Source organism: Mus caroli, chromosome 17, assembly GCF_900094665.2.
Source record: "Mus caroli chromosome 17, CAROLI_EIJ_v1.1, whole genome shotgun sequence".
In the NCBI taxonomy this organism is placed as follows: Eukaryota; Metazoa; Chordata; class Mammalia; order Rodentia; family Muridae; genus Mus; species Mus caroli.
Window position 1 is genome coordinate 31,891,134 of NC_034586.1, and position 21,385 is coordinate 31,912,518.

At 52.4% G+C, this 21,385-nt stretch overlaps 1 protein-coding gene and 1 non-coding gene across 4 annotated transcripts; both read right to left on the bottom strand.

The window, feature by feature from the left end:
- Positions 1-909: 909 nt before the first annotated feature.
- On the bottom strand, positions 910-16,799 carry Prrc2a (proline rich coiled-coil 2A). Of its 3 annotated transcripts, none has more exons than XM_021186348.2 (31): positions 16,638-16,799; positions 14,819-14,963; positions 14,133-14,310; positions 13,715-13,814; positions 13,556-13,628; positions 13,247-13,390; positions 12,941-13,092; positions 12,665-12,744; positions 12,359-12,501; positions 11,997-12,087; positions 11,680-11,890; positions 10,831-11,308; positions 10,295-10,485; positions 9,784-10,084; positions 9,269-9,479; positions 7,307-9,148; positions 6,733-7,001; positions 6,407-6,537; positions 6,055-6,184; positions 5,887-5,972; positions 5,472-5,705; positions 5,185-5,325; positions 5,012-5,083; positions 4,560-4,727; positions 2,678-2,766; positions 2,337-2,547; positions 2,064-2,162; positions 1,747-1,959; positions 1,537-1,631; positions 1,347-1,437; positions 910-1,236 (listed from the first exon to the last, which is right to left on the bottom strand). In XM_021186348.2, the coding sequence occupies exons 2-31, from the start codon at positions 14,898-14,900 to the stop codon at positions 1,096-1,098; spliced, it is 6,447 nt and encodes a 2,148-aa protein (XP_021042007.1). In that variant the 5' UTR covers positions 14,901-14,963; positions 16,638-16,799; the 3' UTR covers positions 910-1,095. The 3 variants fall into 3 exon arrangements, with proteins under 3 accessions (XP_021042007.1, XP_021042006.1, XP_021042004.1); XM_021186347.2 differs by having other exon boundaries at positions 2,678-2,763; positions 14,789-14,963; XM_021186345.2 differs by having other exon boundaries at positions 14,789-14,963.
- On the bottom strand, positions 14,480-14,613 carry LOC115029777. The gene has a single exon (XR_003835343.1). It is a non-coding gene; the product is annotated as a small nucleolar RNA SNORA38 (small nucleolar RNA).
- Positions 16,800-21,385: the final 4,586 nt, after the last annotated feature.

The window sequence follows — 21,385 nt, forward strand, 5'->3', positions numbered from 1 at the left end:
GAGCAAGACCCTTCCCAGCTAAGCTCCCCAAAACGCAGGCAGTTTTCAAGGACAGCCAAGCTTAGGCAGCAAGGGAAACAGCAAGGTTCTGTGATTTAGAAAGGTGTCCTAGCCCCAGCAAACAGCAGAACCTGGCAGCTTTGGTTCTGGCTTATCCGATCTCCTCCTGGGGATTGGGAGGGGGTGTCTGCATGGAGGCCTAAAGAAGCCTTGTGAAGCTGTGGAAATAGATTGCCTTGGGAAATGCCAAGATCTTGGTGGTGCCAGAGTGGAGGGATGGAGAAAGCTACTAAGAGGGAGTAGAAGCAGCCAGGAGTGTGTTGCTGCCAATAAGCTAAATGGAGTTGGGAAGATCTGAAAAGCTTTGACATCAGACATGGGAGATTTTGGAGTTTGACCAGCTGATTTTTGTTCTAACGTTGGCCCACTATTCCCTCGCTATGCACTCTTTCAGAATGGTAATGTGTATTCTATGCCACTGTATGTTGAAAACATATGATTTGCCTTTTTACAGGGGTTACAGTGAAGAGATTACAAAGAATGTCAGAAGAGACTTTGGACTTGTAAACACAGTTCAGACTGATGACTACAGGCCTCTCAAAGTTGGACTGAATGCATTTTTACATATGGCTACAAGGTTATGGTGGCCAGGGAGTGGAATGTGGTGGTTTGAATGAAAATGGTGCCCATTCGCTCATATGGAGTCACATTAGGAGGTGTGGCCTTGCTGGAGGAAGTATCACTGCAGTGGGATTTGTTGATTAGTAATAGAAACCCTAAGACAGGCACCCACTGACCTCACTCAACTCTATTAATTCTAGAACCCTGAAGTAATTAACAGGTAACTTCTTGAACCCACTACGTAGTGTAAAACATTACAGTTAATCCCCCACCCATGACTTTCCCTTCTTTTTTTTTTTTTAAAATTCTTTTATTATTCTTTTTTAACAAACGGCCCCAGGGATAGGGGACTAGGGGAGGAGAAGAGGGGAAGTGAGACTCCAGACCCACAACCCCTCCCCACCCACCCCTTTCCCCCTTATATATTTATAATCTATATACAAGCCCCGGGGATGGGGGTCAAGGGGAACTCCCTCAGCGGGGTGGGGGCAATCCAGGCTCCTTCTCCCCCCGGGACCCAGGCTCCTCTGCTCTTCGGGGAGGGCCTTCTCGAGAAGGTGGCCCTGCCCGTTCCCAAGGCTTCGGCATCCAGCGCAGGGCATCTGGTGGGGAAGCCTGAGGATAGGTATATATGGAAGAGTAAGTCAGCAATCCTTCAGGAGCTCAGAAGGGGATCTGAACTTAGGCTGGCGGGGGGTGGGGGGGTTACTGGTCCTCTCCTTCACCTGCTGGTAGAGGTCAATGCGCTGAGTTCGGAATACTCCACTGTAGGTGGAAGGTGGGGCCTTGAGACGGGAATTGAGACCAGAGAAGGGCCTAAGGGAGGAAAGGTGACGGTCAGGGTAAACCCAAGGCCTGCCCATGTTTCAAAAGAAGTCCCTGGGGATGCAGAGCCGATATCCCACTCCTGTTTACCTTCCAGATGGCGGAGTCCGTGACGACCCAGGACCCCCAAGGTTGCCGCTCAGCTTTCGGTAATCCTGGAAAGGCTTTAGTTCTACTGGGTGCAGCTGGAAAGAGAAACAATTTACCCTATGAACTTGCTGTCTGAACCATTTACCCTTTTTCCCTTTTGGATACCTTGCCATCCTTCAAAAACTTGAAATACTGATCTTTACACCTTACCTCTGCTCGCCCCAAGCTAGGGGCGAAGGGCCTAGCTGGTGAAGGTAAGACCCGAGCAGCAGGAGCAGGTGGGGGCCGCACAGCTAGGTTGGGGGGCTGGAGAGCAGGACCCACAGGTAACAGAGAAAGGGGGGGTGGAGCAGGGGGTGGCGCTGGTGGCAGGGAGCCAAAGTTCACCACTGGCAGCTGTGAGTCTACCACAGGTAGAAGCATCTGCAAGAAACCCCCAGTGAGCCCATTAGAACAGGAAGGCCATGTAGAAAATCCAAACTAAGCCAGAGGCAGAAAATGAAGGGAAGTAGGAAGATCAAAGATACCTGCTGAGCAGGGGCTCCCGAAGGAAGGAAGCCACTCTGGCCACCAGGCTGCAGAGGAGTAGAGTAAAAATCTGAAGGGGATGGCAGATCCTGGCGTACCTGTTGGGAAATGGGGAAAAGGCCAATTCTCAGGTGGGTGTGATGGCTCAAGATTTATAATCTGAACTACATGATGTTTTCCAGGCTCTCCTGGGAAACAGAGTGAGAAACCAGAACAGGTCGAGTCCCCCAAAAACATCCTCTCTGCTGCCCTAGCAGCTGCCCACCTCATACCTGAAGCAAGGGTGGGTCAGGCAAAGGGCTGGGGCAGAAAGCTGCAGAGTAGAGGAAGGATGGTGGAGGGTAGAGAACTCCCCCAGCAGGCAACTTCCCCAGCTCTGTGGCTTGCAGTGCTGAGAAATCCAGAAACTGGCCCTTGAGAGCTACCCCAGAAAGCAGTGCCGAGGGAGGGGCTGGACCTGGGGGCAGGTACAGAGGCTGTGACCTGAAAAGAATTGGGGGGAGGAGGAGAGGTGTTACTCTTTAGCTTGAGTGATACCTTAATCCACTATTCTTTGGTATCCTCTCCCCTGCAATCTATCTCCATTCCAAGTCTGTAGATAATCTAGTTTTACCTGTACTGGTGCAATGAGGGTGTCCCAGGACGGAAGCCTCCACTGTTGGGATGTAACTGAGAGTCGATGGGTGCACCCCCAGAGACCTGCTGGAGAAAATCGAGATAAGAGCAGTTCCAGTGTCTTTGTTAAGAAAAGCTAACTTGGGCTGGATATCTACAGCACAGTGGTAGAGGGCTTCAGTGACATGTGAGTCCCAAGTCTGGTCTCTAATGCAGTGTGATGGGTAATCAACTGGATGAGAAACACACAGGTGACAATAGAGCACCCTTCTGTGTTTGGATGTTTTAGAAGAGGAGAGAGTTGCCGGGCATGGTGATGCACGCCTTTAATCCCAGCACTCGGGAGGCAGAGGCAGGCGGATTTCGGTGTTCGAGGCCAGCCTGGTCTACAAANTGAGTTCCAGGACAGCCAGGGCTACACAGAGAAACCCTGTCTCAAAAAACCAAAACAAGAAGAAAAAAAAAAAAAAAAAGCCGGGTGTGGTGGCGCACGCCTTTAATCCTAGCACTCGGGAGGCAGAGGCAGATGGATTTTTGAGTTCGAGGCCAGCCTGGTCTACAAAGTAAGTTCCAGGACAGCCAGGGCTACACAGAGAAACCCTGTCTCTAAAAACCAAAAACAAACAAAAAGAGGAGAGAGTTAACCAAAGGAAGAACACCCACCCCAAAGTGGGCAGCACCATCCCACTGGCCAAAGGCCTGGACACAATACAAGTGAAAAAGGAACCCGGTGGAACCTCAGTTCCTAGGAAGACAGATGTCAAAGGTGGCAACCATCAAGTTCAAGGCCAATCTATACTACAGAGTAAGCTCAATGCCAATTTGATTAACTTGGCAAAACCCTGTCTCAAAATAAAATCTTAAGAACAGGGCATGGATGGGCTGGAGGCTCAGCAGTTAAGGATAGGCATAGTCTCTCCAGGCCTACAGCCATCTATAACTCCAGGGAGACTAGACACCTCTGGCCTCCATAAGCATCTGCAATCACTGAATATACATAATTAAAAATAAATCTATAAAAATAAAAGTAAAAATAGAGCCGGGCATGGTGATGCACGCCTTTAATCCCAGCACTCGGAAGGCAGAGGCAGGCGAATTTCTGAGTTCGAGGCCAGCCTGATCTACAGAGTGAGTTCCAGGACAGCCAGGGCTACACAGAGAAACCCTGTCTCGAAAAACCAAAAAAAAAAAAAAATTAAAAAAAAATAAAAAAATAAAAATAGAGAAATCTCCCGGTGGTTAATTAGGTACACTGGTTGTTCTCCCAGAAGACCCCATCTATCTTTACCATCCACAAGGTGGCCTATGGCCTATAACCACCTCTAACTCTAGTTCCAAGGGCACTGTACACACATGGTGCAGACACATGCAGGCAACACACCCATGCACATGAAATAAAAACTTCTTGGGGGTAGGGAGAAGGAATAAACCACCCGTCCTACTCATTGGAGGAAAAGGAAAAATGGAACACAATGGAATGTTTTCTAAGTTAACCAACTTCGGGGCAGGTGAGAGATCACAGGGCAAAAGGCACTGCTACTGCCATCTGGTAACCTGTCACCCATCCATGTAGGGTGGAGAGGACTGCAGAGTTGTCCTCTGAACTCTGCTCCAAGTGTAACACATGCACCGGGGCACGCACACAAAAACATTTTAAAAAATAATAAAACAACAACAACAAAAGAAACCATTATCCAGCTGAGCAAGTTGGTGGGGTACATCTTTAATCCCAGCACTTAGAAGGAAGAGGCAGGTGAATCTGAGTTTGAAGCCAGCTTGCTCTACATACTAAGTTCCAGGTCCTGTCTCAAAAACAAAACAAAACAAAACAAAACAAAAGGCAGAAAAGGAGGGGACTTATGATTAATAATGGAGCTTACCTGGGAATTAGGAGGTCCAGGGCTGCCATAGAAGACCTCAGGGTACGGACGCTGACCTGAAGGGCTGGGCTCTGGAACACACTGCCCAGAACCCAGGCTCTTGGGCTGTGGCTCAGCTGAAGCAGAAGCACTAGGGAGCAGCTCCCAGTCTCTGGATATGGGAACGGCCTGAGCAAAAAAAAAAAAAAAAGCCTTGTCAAAGTGGAATGCCTACAGTCTGCCCCAGCGGTTCTCCATGCATGAGCCAACCGTTTCACAGGGGTCCCAATCAGATATTTAAACTACATTTCATAACAGCAGCAGAATGAGTTATCACGCTGCAATTAGATAACTTCAGTGCTGGGTTAGCCAGCATGAGGAGCTGTACTAATATGGCAGTGCTGCGAAGGTGAGGAGGCCCTGCCCTAGATGCTCATTCCTCTTACTGGCATCAAAGCTCCCTTCCCACCTACCTCTGTGGCTGATGCCACCAACTCCTTTTCTCCTTTTAAAGTGTCTCCGACCACCAGGCACAAGTCTGAGTCCTGTAATGTGTGGGAAGATTGTAGTGGAATTCAGACTCCCATCTCACTTGTCATCATCTCATACCCAAACGAGGACATGTCCAAGTGGAGCCCATTCAGACCTTGTTGGTAGTGCCAAACTCAACTTGAGAGCCCGGTCGGTGGGCTGGTCGGAGAGGGCCTGCCTCTGGGCCTCGATCTGTGCGCTGTGACCGTTCTGTGCCTATGGGACCAGGGGGCAGAGGCTGCTCCCGGGGCAGTTCCTAGATTGGGAAACAAAGTGTATTTGGGTGACAGAGAAACAAACCCAAGAAAAAGCAAAGCACACTGGCTATAAGAGGACAATCAGTCAAACCCAGGAGGGAGGAAGGGCCCTGCGGACATTCTTCATCCATTCTTCGACTTTTACCTTTCTTTCCCCTTCATGGGAAGTGGGTGGCCGTCTCCTAGGAGGTTCAGAGGGTTCAGAGCCAGATGCATTCTCACCAGGAACAGCATTCAGGGGTGAGGGTCCTCCAGGCCGCTTGGGGGGTCCCTCTGCTGACCCCTTAAGTCCTCCATCAGGGGAACTTCGCTGACTGCAGGGACCTGATGACACCTGAGAATCTCCACTCAGGTCCACTCCACTGTCAGACTGACTCATCTGCGAGGTGGAGAAGGAGCTAGGTAAAACACCCGACACCTGAGAAGTGTCACATATCAACCAAGGAAAGGAGACAATTCCAAGAGAACGGCCTCAAGGGCTATGTCTATTCAGAACGGGTGAAGAAACATGATCAACACTCAGTAACCTCTCTGCCACTCCGGTCCCAGGGTCTCCTCACCTCTGTGCCTGCCACATCCTCAAAGGGACTCAGGGGCTCCATCCAGGGCTCGATGGAGCCAGGCTGGTAACTCTTTCGGCTTGTGGCTAGAGGAGAACACCAACCTTGAGGCAGGCAGTGAGAAACTAAGACCCACTCCAATCTTTACCCCCCACCAGCTTCACTCACCAGTATGTAAACGATTCCAGATATGGGGAGTTAGGGCCTCTGTGCCTGAATCTCTGGATTCTTCCTGAGGGCCTGGGACCTCAGGCTTAGAGCCCAAGAATCCAGAGCTATGAGAAGCTGGCACAGTTTCCTAAAGAAAACCAAGAAGGGCAAAATACAAATAAGCTGGGGCAGAATGAGAAGCAGCAGCAGCAACGGGGAGACAGAGACATGGGAGACAAGTGGTGATCGCTAATGAAGAGTCTGGGGTGAGAGTGAGCGGAACAGAATGTAAAAAGCATACAGAAAGCATAACCAAGAACCTTCAAAGGTGGGAGTGCAATGAGGCCCAGTCTCCAGCCCCATCCCTCACCTCCTGCAGCAGCTCCGGTTTTCGGGGAGGCCGCTCCCGCCGTTTCGGGGGGAAGGGATTAACCCCGGCAGAGTCCCGGGGAGTCCCGCCCACCCCCCTCACCATCGGCCCTGGCTCCTCGAAGTGGGGGTCTGGGGAAAAGGGGAAAACTGTCAGCATCTACCTCATTCTACCACTGACCCTAGCCTGCTCTCCCGACTCCACCTCCCAGTCCTTCCAGCTCTGCAGAACCCAACAGCAGGGGCCCCATGACAAATTCCTGCTCCCCACTCCAGCACTTGACCTTTGGGGATGGAGTCATTCCCACCCGCTTGCCTCCAGCTTACCAGAACTGATAGCGCTGCTGGCCCTTGGGGGGTCATAACGGGTTGGGGGCCGAGGGGAGGAGCCCTGAGGGGCTTGGGGAGGCCCAGGCTTAGGCCTTGGGTGCCCCCCTGGTGCAGTTACATTTCCTTGGCGGCTGCTAAGTTGGGCCAGAGCCTGTTGGATTCCAGCAGGGTTGCTATGGATAACTTGGTCCAGGCGGAAGACAGCAGAACTGCTGGGGGGTGGCGGAGGCAGAGGAAGTCCCGGAGGTCGCTCCTCAGGAGGACGGCTGGAGAAAGCAGAGCATCAGTTCCAGGGCTCACTAAATTCTGTAAGTCAAGCATCTACTGTCTAGCTTCTCTACTAGCATCCTATCCTCTCCCGATAAAACCCTTTCCAAGCTTCCTGTTCACAAGTGTGTTGAGAAAACCGGAACAAAACACGCATGAGGACTGCTAACTCTTTAGCTAACTGCCAAGATGGAAAATATATAGTGCCTTTCTGATGCCTGACTTACTCAAAAAACTCCAACTCCCTGGCACCCACCCTCAACCCAGCAACCACACTACTACTTAGCCATGTACTCTTACCCACCTTCGGTTCTTGGGAGAGGGCCAGCTCCTCTTATCCCCTCGTCCTGGGCCGGTCCGTCCCCCAGGGCCTGCACCACCACCTCCACTACTGCCACCACCACTGCCAGTCTTGCCCCCAGTGCCTGGGCGCCGGTTTTGACGATCCATGCCTGGCCGCTGACTTGAGAAGCTCCGCTTGCTCAAATCCTTGGCTCGTTGGCTCAGGTCTCCACGAGACATGGCTGAAATGCCTGGTCCAGCCCCACCTGCATTGCCCCCAGGAGTCCCCACAGCTTTAGAGGTCATAAGTGCTGCTGGGGGAGTTTCCTTGTCACCCCGGCGCTCACTGGCAAAGTCGCTGCTCTCTGATGCAGTCTCCCATTCCTCATTGGCTTGGTCTGAGTTCTGGTTTGACAGATCAGGAGACTTAGCAGCTGTGCGGCGAGGGGGTGGGGGAACTGTGGTTGCTGTTAGTGTCTCCTCAGGTCCAGGGGTAGAGGCTGCAAGGACTAGGGAAGGGGGCTTGCCATCAGCTCCTCTGGCAGCGTTTTCACGTTCTTGTTTCAGCCTTCGGAAACGAGGTGGTTTGTCCTGCTGTTGAGCCCTGCCATGTCGCCTCCGTCGGGGTCGCTCCCCATCTTCCATGCCTACACCCATGTTGCCAGCTCGGGACATGGGGGACAGAGGCCCTGAGATCAGCTTCTCTTTCAAAGGTTCCTTACTTGGAGGCAAAGGACCTGTTGGAGGTTTCTTTGGAACCAGAGACTTGGCAGGAGGGCTCCAGCCAGAGCAAACAGGAGGGGGCCGCCCCCCACCTCGGCCACGGCGTGATGGTACTCCTCTTGGAGTGAAGACTCGACCACCTCGGGCAGTGGAGAATCGGGCTGGGGCTGGTGATGGGGGAGCTCCTGGTTGTGGGGGGGCAAGAGGGACCTGAGTGAGCAGTCCCTCTTTGGGCGGAGGGGCTTCCTTGTCAGAGGGGGCCAGGTCACTCTCATGAGTCTCACTGCCTGTTTCAGAGCCACGCTGGCGGCGTCTCTTGGGGATTTCTTCATACTCTGAACCCTCACTTCGTGTCTCACTGGCAGTGCGGCCTCGGGGAGCAGAAGAGTGGTTTGTTCCGCCTGAACCACCCCCACGCCCATCGTCTCCTCGGAACTCTCGGTAACTTCGGAATTCACGGCTCCGGGCTCCCCGACCACGGCCCCCATAGGTCCCCCTAAAACCCCTTCCTCTGGCAAAATACTCGCCTCTGCCCCGACCACGGCAAGATGTAGGACCTACTCTTTCATAGGAATAGTCCCGCCGAAGCCTAGGTGCAGGAGACAGGTTTCCACCTGGTGGGGTTTCTTTGGGGCCCACCTTGCCCTTAGCTGACTTGAGTGCATCTGGCTTTGGGACCTTGGGGGTCTCATCCCCCTGTTCTAGGGACTTAGGAGGCAGCTCCTCTACTTTCACAGGTGGTGGTGGCTTCTTTATAGGCCCAGCTCTTCGAGGAGGGACACCTGGCTCCTCTGGAGGGATTCCACGGCGACAACTGCCTGGTCGGGGGCCCCAGCGAGTCTCAGTACGATTCTCTCTCCGTGGTGGCGGTGGGCCTTGGCCTCCACGGGCAGGCTTTCTGCCTGCTTCTGGCCCGGACAGCTGTGGTGGTTCCTCCTTCGGGGGTTCCTTCTTGGGCGGTGGAGCCTGCATCTTGGCAGCTTCATCATTGCCTGGAGGCCAGGGTAGTGGGCGGGGTCCTGGGGGAGCAGATTCCTCCAGAGGGAATCTCGAGATTGGGGGCCCAGGAGTTCCATTCTCTGGAAAACCTGGATAATTAGCCAGATAAGGTGGAGGCGGGGGTACCGGAGGAGTCTCGCTCCTGAAGAGAAACAGAAGAGAGGTTTGTTATGAGAAGGACTAGGATCTAGACACTCCTTCCACGGGCACCCTATCACTTCAGACAGCCCACACTACTCACAGGCCCTCCCTAGCAACTCACCTCATACTCTTCTCCTCCTCATCTGCTGCCTGGCGCAGTGGTGAGGTAAGAGGACGAGGATCAGTGGGTGTCGTGGTAAAGACATCTCCAACCCAGGCCAACTTGGGGTCCACTGGTGGGGTGCCCCTTTCCCGCAACAGAGGGGGTGCATGGCGTTCAAATGGCTCTGAGCTTGAGCCCCCACTGTCTGAGCGTTCCCGGGGAACCAGGCCTAAGAAAACAAAGAAATCACCTTACATAGGCCTTCGATGCTAAAAGCAACTGTGTGAGAACCTGTGTGCAGCACCTGCAGCTCCTGTTCTGTGAGGCTTTGCCTTTCTCATGGAAACAAGTCAATCACTCAGCTGTGAAGTAATCAAGCCCCACAAATAAACTGTGTCCAATGAAGGGTCACTACCTCTTCCCCAAGCCCCCTAGAAGTGCTAAGCAGATATAACACCATGCTCCCTAGCTGTCACACAGACAGTATTCCCTCCTGGGACTAAGGAGATCACCGGCACTCTCAAGACCCGTACCAGAGGGATGCACACCAGGAGGGTAGAAGTCCAGAGGGGGCCGGCCCTGGAGAAGCCGAGGGTCCACGTAAGGAGGAATCATCATCCAGCGGGGGTCAAAGTTCATTGGAGGCATTGGTGGGGGCCGGCCCAGAGCACCTGGGTACAGGGCTTTGGGTGGTGGGGGCGGTGCTTGTGGGGCAGGTACAGCTCCCAGAGTCACAGGTTGTGGTGGTGATGGGGGCACTGGGGCAGGAGGGGCAGTGCCTTGTTGCTGCTGCTGCCACTGCTGTTGCTGCTGCTGCTGCTTCAGGAGCTGCTCCTGCAAGTAATGAGACAAGATGAAAAGGTTACCATAGCCTACACTCAAGGCCATCAGTACAAAGAAAGTTAAGGCAGTGACATGACAAAGATAGGGCGCGGGGGAACTGCGCTACAACAGAAAGACGAACCCAGGTCTGAAGGCAACACATGGAAGGATGCTGAAGAGACAAAAATAGCCCCAAAGTGGAAAGGAAGAACTTGGCCTCACCTGTTGCTGCCGCTGGAAGCGAGGAGGCAATGACTTCTGATATTTGGGGTAGCCCAAGCCCTGACTGGGGGGCTGGCGAGTAGAACCAACCCCATCACCTTTGGGTTCCATCTTTGGGGCTGGGGGTGTGGTAGGTGGAGGAACCTCTTCTGGTGGTTCAGGACCCTCTTTTGAAGGCAGTTGGGGTTCCACTGCATTGAAGAACAGGGTGACTTGGTCCATTACAACAGTCAAACATCCCAGAAATTCCACCCCCAGTTAAGTATTTAACAAAATACGAACTGAATAAGTGGTCATCCTGTTTAAAAGCCATAGAAATACTTTAAAGTGTCAAGTATTCCTGTGATACCACCAGAAAACACAAAACCAGAAGTTCTGTTCTACAAAATGCTTAGATTCTCCTCCCACATACCCAGCCACTGTGGTTCAATAGTGTAACCTAGCACGCTCTCCCACTGACACCCATCTTTACTACCCACTATCCCCTTAAGCCTAGCAGACTTGACACCCAGTAAGCCCCATCCCTTTCTCCATACCTGGGCTGGCTTCGAAGCTGCCACTGCTGGTGCTGCTGGCAGTGCAACCACCCCCACTCACCAGAGTGGGGACTGGAGCCACCCCTGGACTGGGGGCGGCCTGCACAGGAGGGGCTTGTGCCGGCTCTTCAGGTTCTTTCTCTGGTGTTGGGGTAGGTGTTGGTGGCAGAGCTGGAGGTGCAGGGATTTCTTTGGGGACTACAGGTGGTAGAGCTGGGGCAGCAGGGGTAACAGGTGGGGCTGCAGGCTCTGCCTTGAGCCGCTTGTCAGGTGCCCCAAACTTTTCATCAAGACGCTTAAGTTTCTCAGCACAGGCTGCCCGGCGCTCCTCCTGCATGCGTCGCTCTTCCTCTTCTCTGCGCCTTCGGGCCCGTTCCACTGCCAGGGAGATCTCTGAAGAAGACTGCTTCCGACGCTGCCGCCACGCCTCATCCTCATCCTCAGGTGCTGGGGGTTTGCAGGGAGGACCCCCTCGATCCTGGCAATGGGCAGACCCAGCAGGCCAGGCATGTCAGTCACTCTACCTTCTACCACCTCTTTCAAAGATCAAACAACTGTCTACAGCTACAGGATAAAAGAACCAGGCCTGGGAATTAATGGTCTCTGTCTGGGTGGAGACAAATTCTTCACCCTTACCTCTGTTCCTTTTTTACTTTGGAGACCCAATCACGCACGCAGGCCTTCCCTTCCCAGTATCCCAGCTCATCTCAACTCCCCGAGAACCAAGGGCTCCCCAAACTTTTCTCAGATACAACCCTAGTCCTGCCCTAGCTTCTTGTCATTACTGTCAATTATTCAGCTGATGCCCCCCACAACTGACCCTCTCGACCCGAAATTGTAGATACTCACTGGGTAGTCCCCAGGGGGCCCCCAGTTCCCGACTGGCCCCCGGTGAGGTGGAGGTGGGGGAGGCTTTGGGGTAGGAGGAGCTGGCTCTGTCTCTGAAGGCCGAGCATTCTCTGTCCAGGCTGTCTTGGGAGGGGGCAATTCGCTGCCAGGGGAGGTGCCCTTTTTGCCATCTGTCTCAGGTTCCTCAGCAGCAGCTGACTGGGAATCCTTGCTGTGGGCAGATCACAGTGTAACTAAGCTCTGCTCTAAGCAACCCTTCTATGAGGCTAGCACACCACAAGAAAAACAGTGCCTCCCTCCCCTGGGCCCTAACTCACTGGCCCTCAGTTCCCTCCTCATCAGAGTCTCGTCCATCTTCCTCATCGCTGAATTTGAGCTTTTCAGTATAGTCAACCTCTTCATGGGCCCCTGAGGTAAAAAAAATGAACATTTAAGTAAACTATGTAGTGTGCTCTCTCAGATAGCTTCACAGAATGCAGCAAATAGTCTGGAACTACAACAGCAGATACAGTCAATGCTAACAGTCCCCACCACATGTCCTGACGTCCTCACTCCTCAGTACTTGGCAGTACTAAGCTTTCTATCATTCCCTCTTACCCTTTCCATCTGCCTTCCTCTCACACGACCCACCATTTCTTCATCACATTTCACATTTGAGAACCCAAACAGTCATAGTCACCTGCCCAACCATCATCATTTTCCTGGTCCAGTTGGTCAAACTCTTTGAGATTATCCTCTTTAAGAATAGAAGGCCGACCCACAGGCTCTACAAGGCGCATTGGTGGCCCTGAGCCCCGGGGGCCCGCCACACGGGGAAAACGGCTGCATATTGGAAAAAAAATTTGGAGGGGGGGGGATGTTAAATATAGCATGTAGCAGAATCACATACAAAAACTGAACCCCCTAGGTAGAAAAACCACATCTCTCCAAGTAGCCTTACCCTGTTCCCCTCCCCCAACAACAAACCCAGAATCTGATTACTTACCTGGGCCCATCAGGAGTCGGGTATCTGTAAGGCCCCTGGGGTCCATAGGGCGGAGGGAATGGGAGATATGGGGGATACATCTGCAAAACGACCCAACAATAGCTGCTTAGAGGGGGGGGATATGTAGTCTATCAGCCCTTTAAATGTATCCTCCTACCCCTCATCCTCCCACCCCCATCTCACTGGGGTCTACTTTCTGTGTCTTCCAAAGACTAAGTCCTAATCCTTAACATCTGGCTCTCAGTGCACCACTTCAAGCAACACAGGCAAACTCACAAAGGGCGGCATCATCCCGCGGTAGGGAGGGAACTGGGGTGGGCCTGAAGGCTGCAGCCCACCCCGGGGATCATGGCCATGATGAAGTTTGGAGTCCGGGCCCTCCAGGTCATCAGGGCCACGCCCACCTCCGTCCCTCCAAGTTGTAGAATCTGTAGTTTAGAAATGCAAAGAGGGAGGAAAAGATAAGTTACCACTGGTCTGGGCCAAGTGGATGTATCAGAAAGACAGGGAAGGAAGTGAGTAGCCCAGCACGCAGCCCTTCCACAGAGCAGGCAGGACCCTGGTCTGAGGGCAGCTACTCACTTTGGGGGCGGAGGCTTGGTCCGGGCCCAGACGACTGTTCGGCAGACTCCCTTTCCTTGGCAGCCTTGTCCTGGTCTCCAGCCGCCTGCAGGGTCGGAAATTCCTCTCGAGAGAATCGCGACAGTAGGTTTGATGCCCTTCCACCTGTTGAAATGAGGGTATACACAAGATGGGGTCACTTCCTGAGCATGTACATAAAAAGTGGGAGGCTCTAGATCCTGGGTGATTTGGACACAAGACGAAGGATCTCTCCTCAAAGATGCATGGCCCCTGCCTCCCTCCCTTAGGCTCCAACCCTCTTGCACTCACCATCTCCATGGGCTCCATGGGTGACACTGGCTTGTGCCCAGGACTTTACCCCGCTTGGAACCGAAGGAGTGTTCTGGGGGAGCAAAGGGACAAATGGTCACAGGGAGAGCAGAGTAAAGGTCATTCTTCCTCGTCCAACCCCTCGAGTTCTCCAGGTACCTCGGGGACTGTTGGGGGTCGTTTCGGCTGGTTGGAGGCAGGCGTCTGTGAAGCCGGCAGTGGCTGCGATTCCGGCGGCTGAGCGGTTGAGGCATCGGAACTGGGAGAGCAGGATGGAAAGGTCATGCAGAGTGAGAGATACCACTTCCTTAGTTCTCTAAGTGGTACAAAGCTGGGGCTGACCCAAGCCTAGCTACCACCTACAAACACTAGGACAAAGTAACTGGTACACAGGCCTCGCCTGTTTCTTCCTGTTTTCTCTCCATCAAAGTTTAAGGTTTCAATTCTCAGTCATCTAACAAACTAGGTGCAGAAGGCGCTTCTCTCGGTCTCTTCTCGGTCTCTGGCTGACAGACCATGCCTTAACACACTCCCCAGCTCAAAGCTATGAGCCTCAGGAGGTCCCACAGCTGTCTACCTCTTGGGGTCGGACTGCTCCTGTTTGCTTGCCCATCCTGTTCCGTCTTTCGGCACTAGTGAGACATTGGGGTCATTGCCTTTGTTCTCGGCTTTCAGGCTTGGAAGGTTGGCTGGGGGTGGCATACGCCGGGCAATGGCAACTTTTCCGAGACTCTGCAGGCCATGTCGAGGGGCAACTGAAGAAATGGCGGAGAGAAAAAGGGTCAAAAAGACCTAACAGTGTCCCATCAACAGATCCCATTTAGACAACCCTACTACCTTTTCACTATAGGCTTCTCTCAGAAACCATTCCATTACTCAATAATCTCTAAGCTCTCCTGGGAAAGGGTGAGATACAGCATAATCATCTGTGGGATGGTTGATCCTGAGCCTGCGGGGGGCAAGCTGGTCCAAGACCTTTCTAAATCCACCACATTACTTTGCCTCCGATTCTTACGTGTCCAAGGACAGGGAACCAAAAACACGCCTTTGTAGGAGGATGAACTGTGTTTTACCCAGAGCCCGGCACCCCCTTCAGCACTGAAGATGAAACTGAGAGGTCTCCAGTATTCATCTGGTCTGTTAGTTGCCTTTGTTGGAGAGCTCTAAAGCCTATACCCCACACATGCTCAGCCTGCAAATAACAGGAACGTCTTTACAGGACAGGACCCTCACCAGCGGGTTTCTGGATCTCTAAGGACTTGCCCTTATACGTATCAAACAGGTTGAGCGAGGAATACTTCTTTCCATCCTTCCCCTTGGCAGTCGGCCCCGAGCGATCGGACATTGCGCTGGAAGCTCATTGAGTACGTTGGGTCCTGCAGGCACCTCCCCCAAAACGAGCCGGTGCCTGTGGGCCAGACAGTAGGCAGCTCAGGTTCTGCCCCTTTCAGACAAAAGCCTAGAAGCTCTCTGCATTCTCTTTAGGGCCCAGATACTTGGTTCTCTGGCTTGTGTAAACCACTACAGTCTCTTAAGCAACCACCATCCACTCGGCTTCCACAGCCCCTTCCCCCTGACATATCCCAACAAAGAAAACCAAGTAACAACCTAGTATCTTCCCCATCTATCCTTTGTGCCACTTTAGAAATGGCAGCTAATCTTTCACTCCTCCAAAATAATTTCAGAGACATACGATAAAATTGAACAACCAAGTCAAAGCCCCAGAGAAAACCAGAATGAGGTACACAACTCTATCGAGCAAGTACAAGAACTTCAGATTGCCAACCTATTAGACACCAGCTCCCTAATCACGCCCCAGGGCCCTGTGTCCCAGGTTTCATTCCCAGCAGCCTTAAGTCCCATCTGGGGAGGTTTGAAGGAAGGTATGCTGGGAGCTTAAGGATTTTTATGAGCTTGCTCTCAGACCAGGAGCTGGTGCCAGACTAAGCCTTACTAAACAACAGGGGCTCCACAGAACCCCTGGACGCAAAATATTCCATCTATTCCTTACGTAGCCCCCACCCAGGCTCTTGGAAACAATTCTGCTGGCAGGAAAAAAAAATACTAGTGGACCCCATGTAAAACTGAGGAAAACCACAGCATGACGGAGCTACCTCGACAACACCCTGTAACCATGGGCCAGACAGCAGAGGCCAAACCCAGAACCAACTACCATTTTTATCCTCCCAGTGTCTTCATAAGCAGTCATTTGTTCCCCTAACAGCCCTTACTCCTCAGGCAGGAAAACCTCTACATCTGAATCCATCCTCGAGTGACCGGGCATTCATTTGTGGGTGGGAACAGTGTGAAAAAGAGATGGAAGATAGCAAGAAAGCATGCAGGCCTAGGATGAAAGCCAAAATCGGGGAGAGAACTAACTTTACCACAAGCCAGAGAAAAGATGACAGGGGTTGCTCTCTAGGCACTTAAGGAAGCCAATCTGAAATCTGCCATGAAAGGGGGAGAAAGCAGAAAAACCGTAGAGCAGACAGATTTCAACTGCTAAAAGAGAATCAAGCAGAAAGCAGGGAGGGAAGCAGGAACGGCTGAGGAAGGCTGACGAGGGGCAGTGTCAGGGGAGCTCAGAAGAAAAGAGGGAAGAGGAGGAGACAGGGCCATGGGGGGAAAGGGAACGCAGAGGCTTGGGGGACGCAGAAAGGCGAAGATGCTGGCCGAAAACGGGGCTCCAGAACCAGAGTGACTCGACGCAAAGACCAAGAAAGACCGGGAGCCATAGCGCCGGGTGGCAGCAAGGGCTCCAGCCAACACCAAGAGCCCCTCAAAGGGAAGGTCTACAGGCGGCGGAGGGGCCCCGGGCGGGCCGAGGGGCCGAGGGCGCGACACGGCCAGGAACCGCGGCCTGGAGCGCGGTTGTGCCCTGAGGAGCAGGCTGCTGGGCCGCGGCCGGCCCCCGGCCCTCCACAGCGGCCTGGGAGCGGCCGGCGCAGGCCGAGGGGGAGGGGCAGACCGGCGGCAGGAGGACAAGATGGCGGCGGCTGATGGCAGCTTCTCCCCCGGCCCGCCGCCGCTGCCGCCGCCCCGCGCCGGAAAGGGCGTCAGCACCCAGCTCGCCCAGACTCACCTAGCCGGGTGCGTGGGGGTCCGGGACCCGGGCTCAAAGGCTTCCCGGGGCGGATGGCGGCGGGGCGGGGGCGGATGGCGGCGGATGGCGCCGCGCTCGGCTCCTCCCGTCTCCCTCGCTCACTCCGCGGCTGGGCTCCGACTAACGGCCCATCCGGGCAACCGCCGCCCCCGGGAACACCCCCCACCTCCCGCCTCCCTCCGCGGCTGGGCACGCCCCCTGATTTGCATAGGGGGCGGAGCCCCTTTCTCTCCGACCCCTCCGCTCTTCAGGGCTGTCCCTACTTTAAAAAAATAAAGGCAGTGTGCGGAGGATATTTGCATAAAGGGGAGGGACTTACAGACGCTAGGACGCCGGTTGGCTAGGAAGACGCCTTGGCGTCGGCAGTTGAGACGCGTAGGCCGGGCGGAATGCGAGGCCGTTGGGGCGCAGAATTTACACGACGGATGGTGGGAGAAAAAGGATGCGCATGCGTAGTTGGTCCGCGGACGGCTGGGAGCCGAGACACACGCAGGGAAGGGATGCTAGGCCCGGGTCACTCTCAGCGGAGAAGACGGAAAGAACTGCGACGAATGGAAGGGATTAGCTTGTCGAGGGCGGAGTTACATAGACCGTGGAAGAATTTCAGGTCTGGTGTCCATTCGTGAGAGGTAAACGCGTCAGGGAGGCGGGGCTTTCCAGTTATCAAATCACGTCATGCAAATGAAGTGGATAGGCAAAAGCCAATCAAAGGGTCCAGAGGAGTGTATCATTGACTTTCTTTGAGTAGGCGTTCTTCGAGTGGTTCTGGGTATTTGCATAATATATGCAAACAATTTGAACAAAGACAAGGAATGACCTACTCTTCCAAATTTTAGCAGCAACTAACTACGGCGGATATTTGACATTTTTTATGCTCAATAGTTTAAAAAACTGTTTTATAATTAATGTTCTTTCAACAATGAGTTTCAGCTTTAAAGGTCGTATGTACTACTTCCCCTCTTTGTTAGTACTTGACTGTAGAAACCTTTGCCTCTCACCACACTTACTACACCTACTCAACATTTTCGTGTGAATTTTTATGTATATTGGTGGGTGTGTACTGGCCTTTACAAACCAGAGGTTGACATACAGAGGGCTCCCGCAAACACTTCATTTTTTGGGACAAATTCTTTTCATCTTTCAGTGAATCTTGATACTTGGATGGCTGAGCTCAGATTCCATATGGACTGACCAATGAGCTTGAGATCTTTCTATCTCTGCATCCCGGTGCTGAAGTTACAGACACAAGTGATCTGCCCAGCCTGGACCTGAGTACAGGAGGTCCAAACTTAGGTCCTCATGCTTGTAGAGCAAGCATTTCATCCACTGAGCCATTTCCCCAACTCTAGAAACATTTATTTGTTTTTATTTTATGTGTATGCATATCTACATATATGCATATGTACCAAGTGGGTTCCTGGTGCCAAAGAGGAGTTCAGAACATGATGTTGGATCTCTTTGCACTGGAATTACTGGTGATTGTGAGTTCCCAGATGTAGGTGTTGGGGATTGAATCCAGATCCTCTGAAAGAACAGCAAGTGCTGAGCCATCTCTCCAGTGTCCATCAGTAACAGTACCAGAGACAGGAATGGGATATTGTAGAGGCAGAGGAATAACCTGACTGCCCTGGTGGGAGCAGGTTAAAAGATATATGGGGAGAGAGAGTAGGTGGGAGGGAGAAAGAAGCACTTGGCGTCTGCAGTAGTTCCAGTGCTGTAGAGGCAAGAGACTGGTGAATCCCCTAGGACTCACTGGCCTGCTGCCATACTCTCATAGGTAGGTCAAGGCCCATGAGAGAACGCATCTCAAAACCACACACACAAAACCAAGGTGGGCATGATCTGGGAAATGGCAGCCAAGGTTGCTCTCTGGCCTCCATATGTACACCCCCCCCACACACACACACAGAGCAATTTTAGTCCATTTTGAGACACATTCAAACTGAAATGCTGACGGGTGTCAAGGTCTGAAGGATGCTAGGCACACCTGGAAGCTGCAATTCCAGTTGCTGCCAAGGGTTGAAGTATCTCGATCCTATCCCTACCTACACAAGAGTTACATGAGTTTTACACTAGAGGGCGCCATTGCTGCAAAATATAGCTCAGGTACTGGAGAGAGCAGAGGCAAACGTTTGCAGGCCTGTGCCTAGCTGATGTAGGTAAATCAAAGAATCACTTGTCCAATAGGGGCAATGAAGATGAAAAGTGAACAGGACACAGTTAAGAGTTAGCATGTGGGGCTCAGAGGTTAAGAGCACTGTCTGCTCTCCCAGAGGTCCTGAGTTCAATTCCCAACAACCACATGGTGGCTCACACCCACCTCTAATGGGATCCAATACCCTCTTCTGGCCTGTAGACATACATGCAGGCAGAACACTGTATACATAATTCAATAAATCTTTAAAAAAATATTAAAAGAATTTGCATGTGCTTATAAATATTGAACCACCCCACTTGGGGCACTGGGTACTCAGCACTGTTAAAATCTCTCCAAACTGTTAAGTAATAAGTTCTTTAAGGTAAGGACTCTTCTGACCGCTTTCCTGTGAGCCAAAGACACTGGAGCATGGGACAGTTTGACTCAGTCATTGGTGCCTTGTTGGACTCTCCCTACCTACCTACACTGGCTTAAGAGGAGGGGCAGTCAGTCAAAAGCTAGCCAGACTATACTCTTTACTAATATAACCCTTCCCCCCCTTTTTTTTTTAGTGTTTTGGTTTTTTTGAGACAGGGTTTCTCTGTGTAGCCCTGGCTGTCCTGGAACTCACTCTGTAGACCAGGCTGGCCTTGAACTCAGAGATCCACCTGCCTCTGCCTCCCCAGTGCTGGGACCTAGGATTAAAGGTGTGCGTCACTGCCGACCAGCTCAATATACACTCTTTAGAACACTCTATAATATTGGAGAAACAATTTTAGCTCGTTGTCCTCAGCCAGGGCTACTCAGTTTGTACTCATCCTTTTTGCTATCACAGACATCCATGTGTGACCTTCACCACTCTGTGTGACCTCCTGCCATTCCCACACGGTGGGCTAGTAGCGATGCTGCTGTCACTGGTGCTGAAGGGACAATTGTATGAGTTTTACAATTCAGAGCATTTGCAGGAGAGATTTGCTGTGACTGGCGCTACCCCTTCCTGGGGTATATAAGCCAAGATGTCTGGCTCACTTGGAAGTTGCCTGGGCAGCACTCCTATGCTGGCTCCCTTGGACCCATTAAACACTCTTTTTTGATGATCCTCTCTTGCCTGCGTTCAGTAGTGTAGGCTGAGCTGGCAGTGGAGAAAGTGGCAGAGGATGGCGGAGGCAGACTGCCTGACAGCTGAAGAGGCGGCAGCCCATCCGTTTGAGAGCATGCAGACAGGAACAAGGTGAAGAACAGGGGTAGAAAGGGTGGAGAACCGAGGCTGAAGAGTAGGAAACTTTAATAAACCAGAGAGGAGCTGGTAGTGCACCCATGAGTCCCAACAGTCAGGAAGCAGAGGCAGGCAGATCTTTGAGTTCCTGTCAAGCCTGGTCTACATAGTGAGACAATGCCTGGGGGTTGGGTGGGGGTGGGGATAACTGGTGGGATAGCTCAGAGGTTAAGACACTCGCCACACACTTATAGCTGACCAGGGTTCAATTTCCAGCACTCACATGATGGCTCACAACAGTGTGTAATTCCAGTCCCAGGGATCTGATGCCCTCTTTTGGCCTACACAGGCACCAGATACACATCACATGCGGTCCATAGACTTACAGGAAGACAAAAAAATCATATCTGTAAAGTAATAATTAAAAATAAAGATCCAGAGAGAAGAAACTGCAGCCTCGGTCATTGTTAGGAGATACAGAGAGCTGTCAAGTTTTCTGGACAGGTTCTGGATACCCCTGGCCAACAGCTGTAATGCTGCCAGGTGTCAAGGGCTGAGGATGCTAGGCTCACCTGCCAGGAAGCTGCCATTCCAGTTGCTGCCAAGGACTGAAGCATCCTGATTCCTCTCCCTACCTACACAAGAGCTACATGAGAGGCTAGAGAGATGGCTAGGCAGTTAAGAGCACTGACTGCTCTTCCAGAGGTCCTGAGTTCAATTCCCAGCAACCACATGGTGGCTCACAACCATCTGTAGTGAGATCCGATGTCCTCTTCTGGTGTGGCTGAAGACAGCTACGGTGTACTTATATACATGAAATTAAAAAAAAAAAAAAAAGAGCTACATGAGAGTTTACGCTAGAGGGCGCTAGTACTGCAGAACCAACCAAGACCTTTACTTATAGAGCTTGGTTGCTGGGTAGAACACTAAAAAGACTAAAGCAGGATTGTGAGTTTGAGGCCAGCTTATGCTACGTAACAAGTGAACCTTGGAGAGGTAGAGAGAAGAGAGGGATGGAAAGGAGAGAGGAGGGGGAAGAAAGGAAAGAAGAGAGGAGGGAGGGATGGAACACTGAAGACGACCTCTTGATGAATAGTGGATATGACTGATTTTGCAGAGGACCAGAGTTTAGTTGCCAACATTCATATCAGGTGGCTCCTGTAACTCCAGCTCCAGGGGGATTCTGTGCCTCTGGGGTCCTAGGGCACCTGTGCTCATGTGCAACATGCTGGCATGCGTTCACACAATCAAAAATAGGTTTTAAAAAACTGCAGCCTAGCCGGGCAGTGGTGGCGCACGCCTTTAATCCCAGCACTTGGGAGGCAGAGGCAGGCGGATTTCTGAGTTCGAGGCCAGCCTGGTCTACAGAGTGAG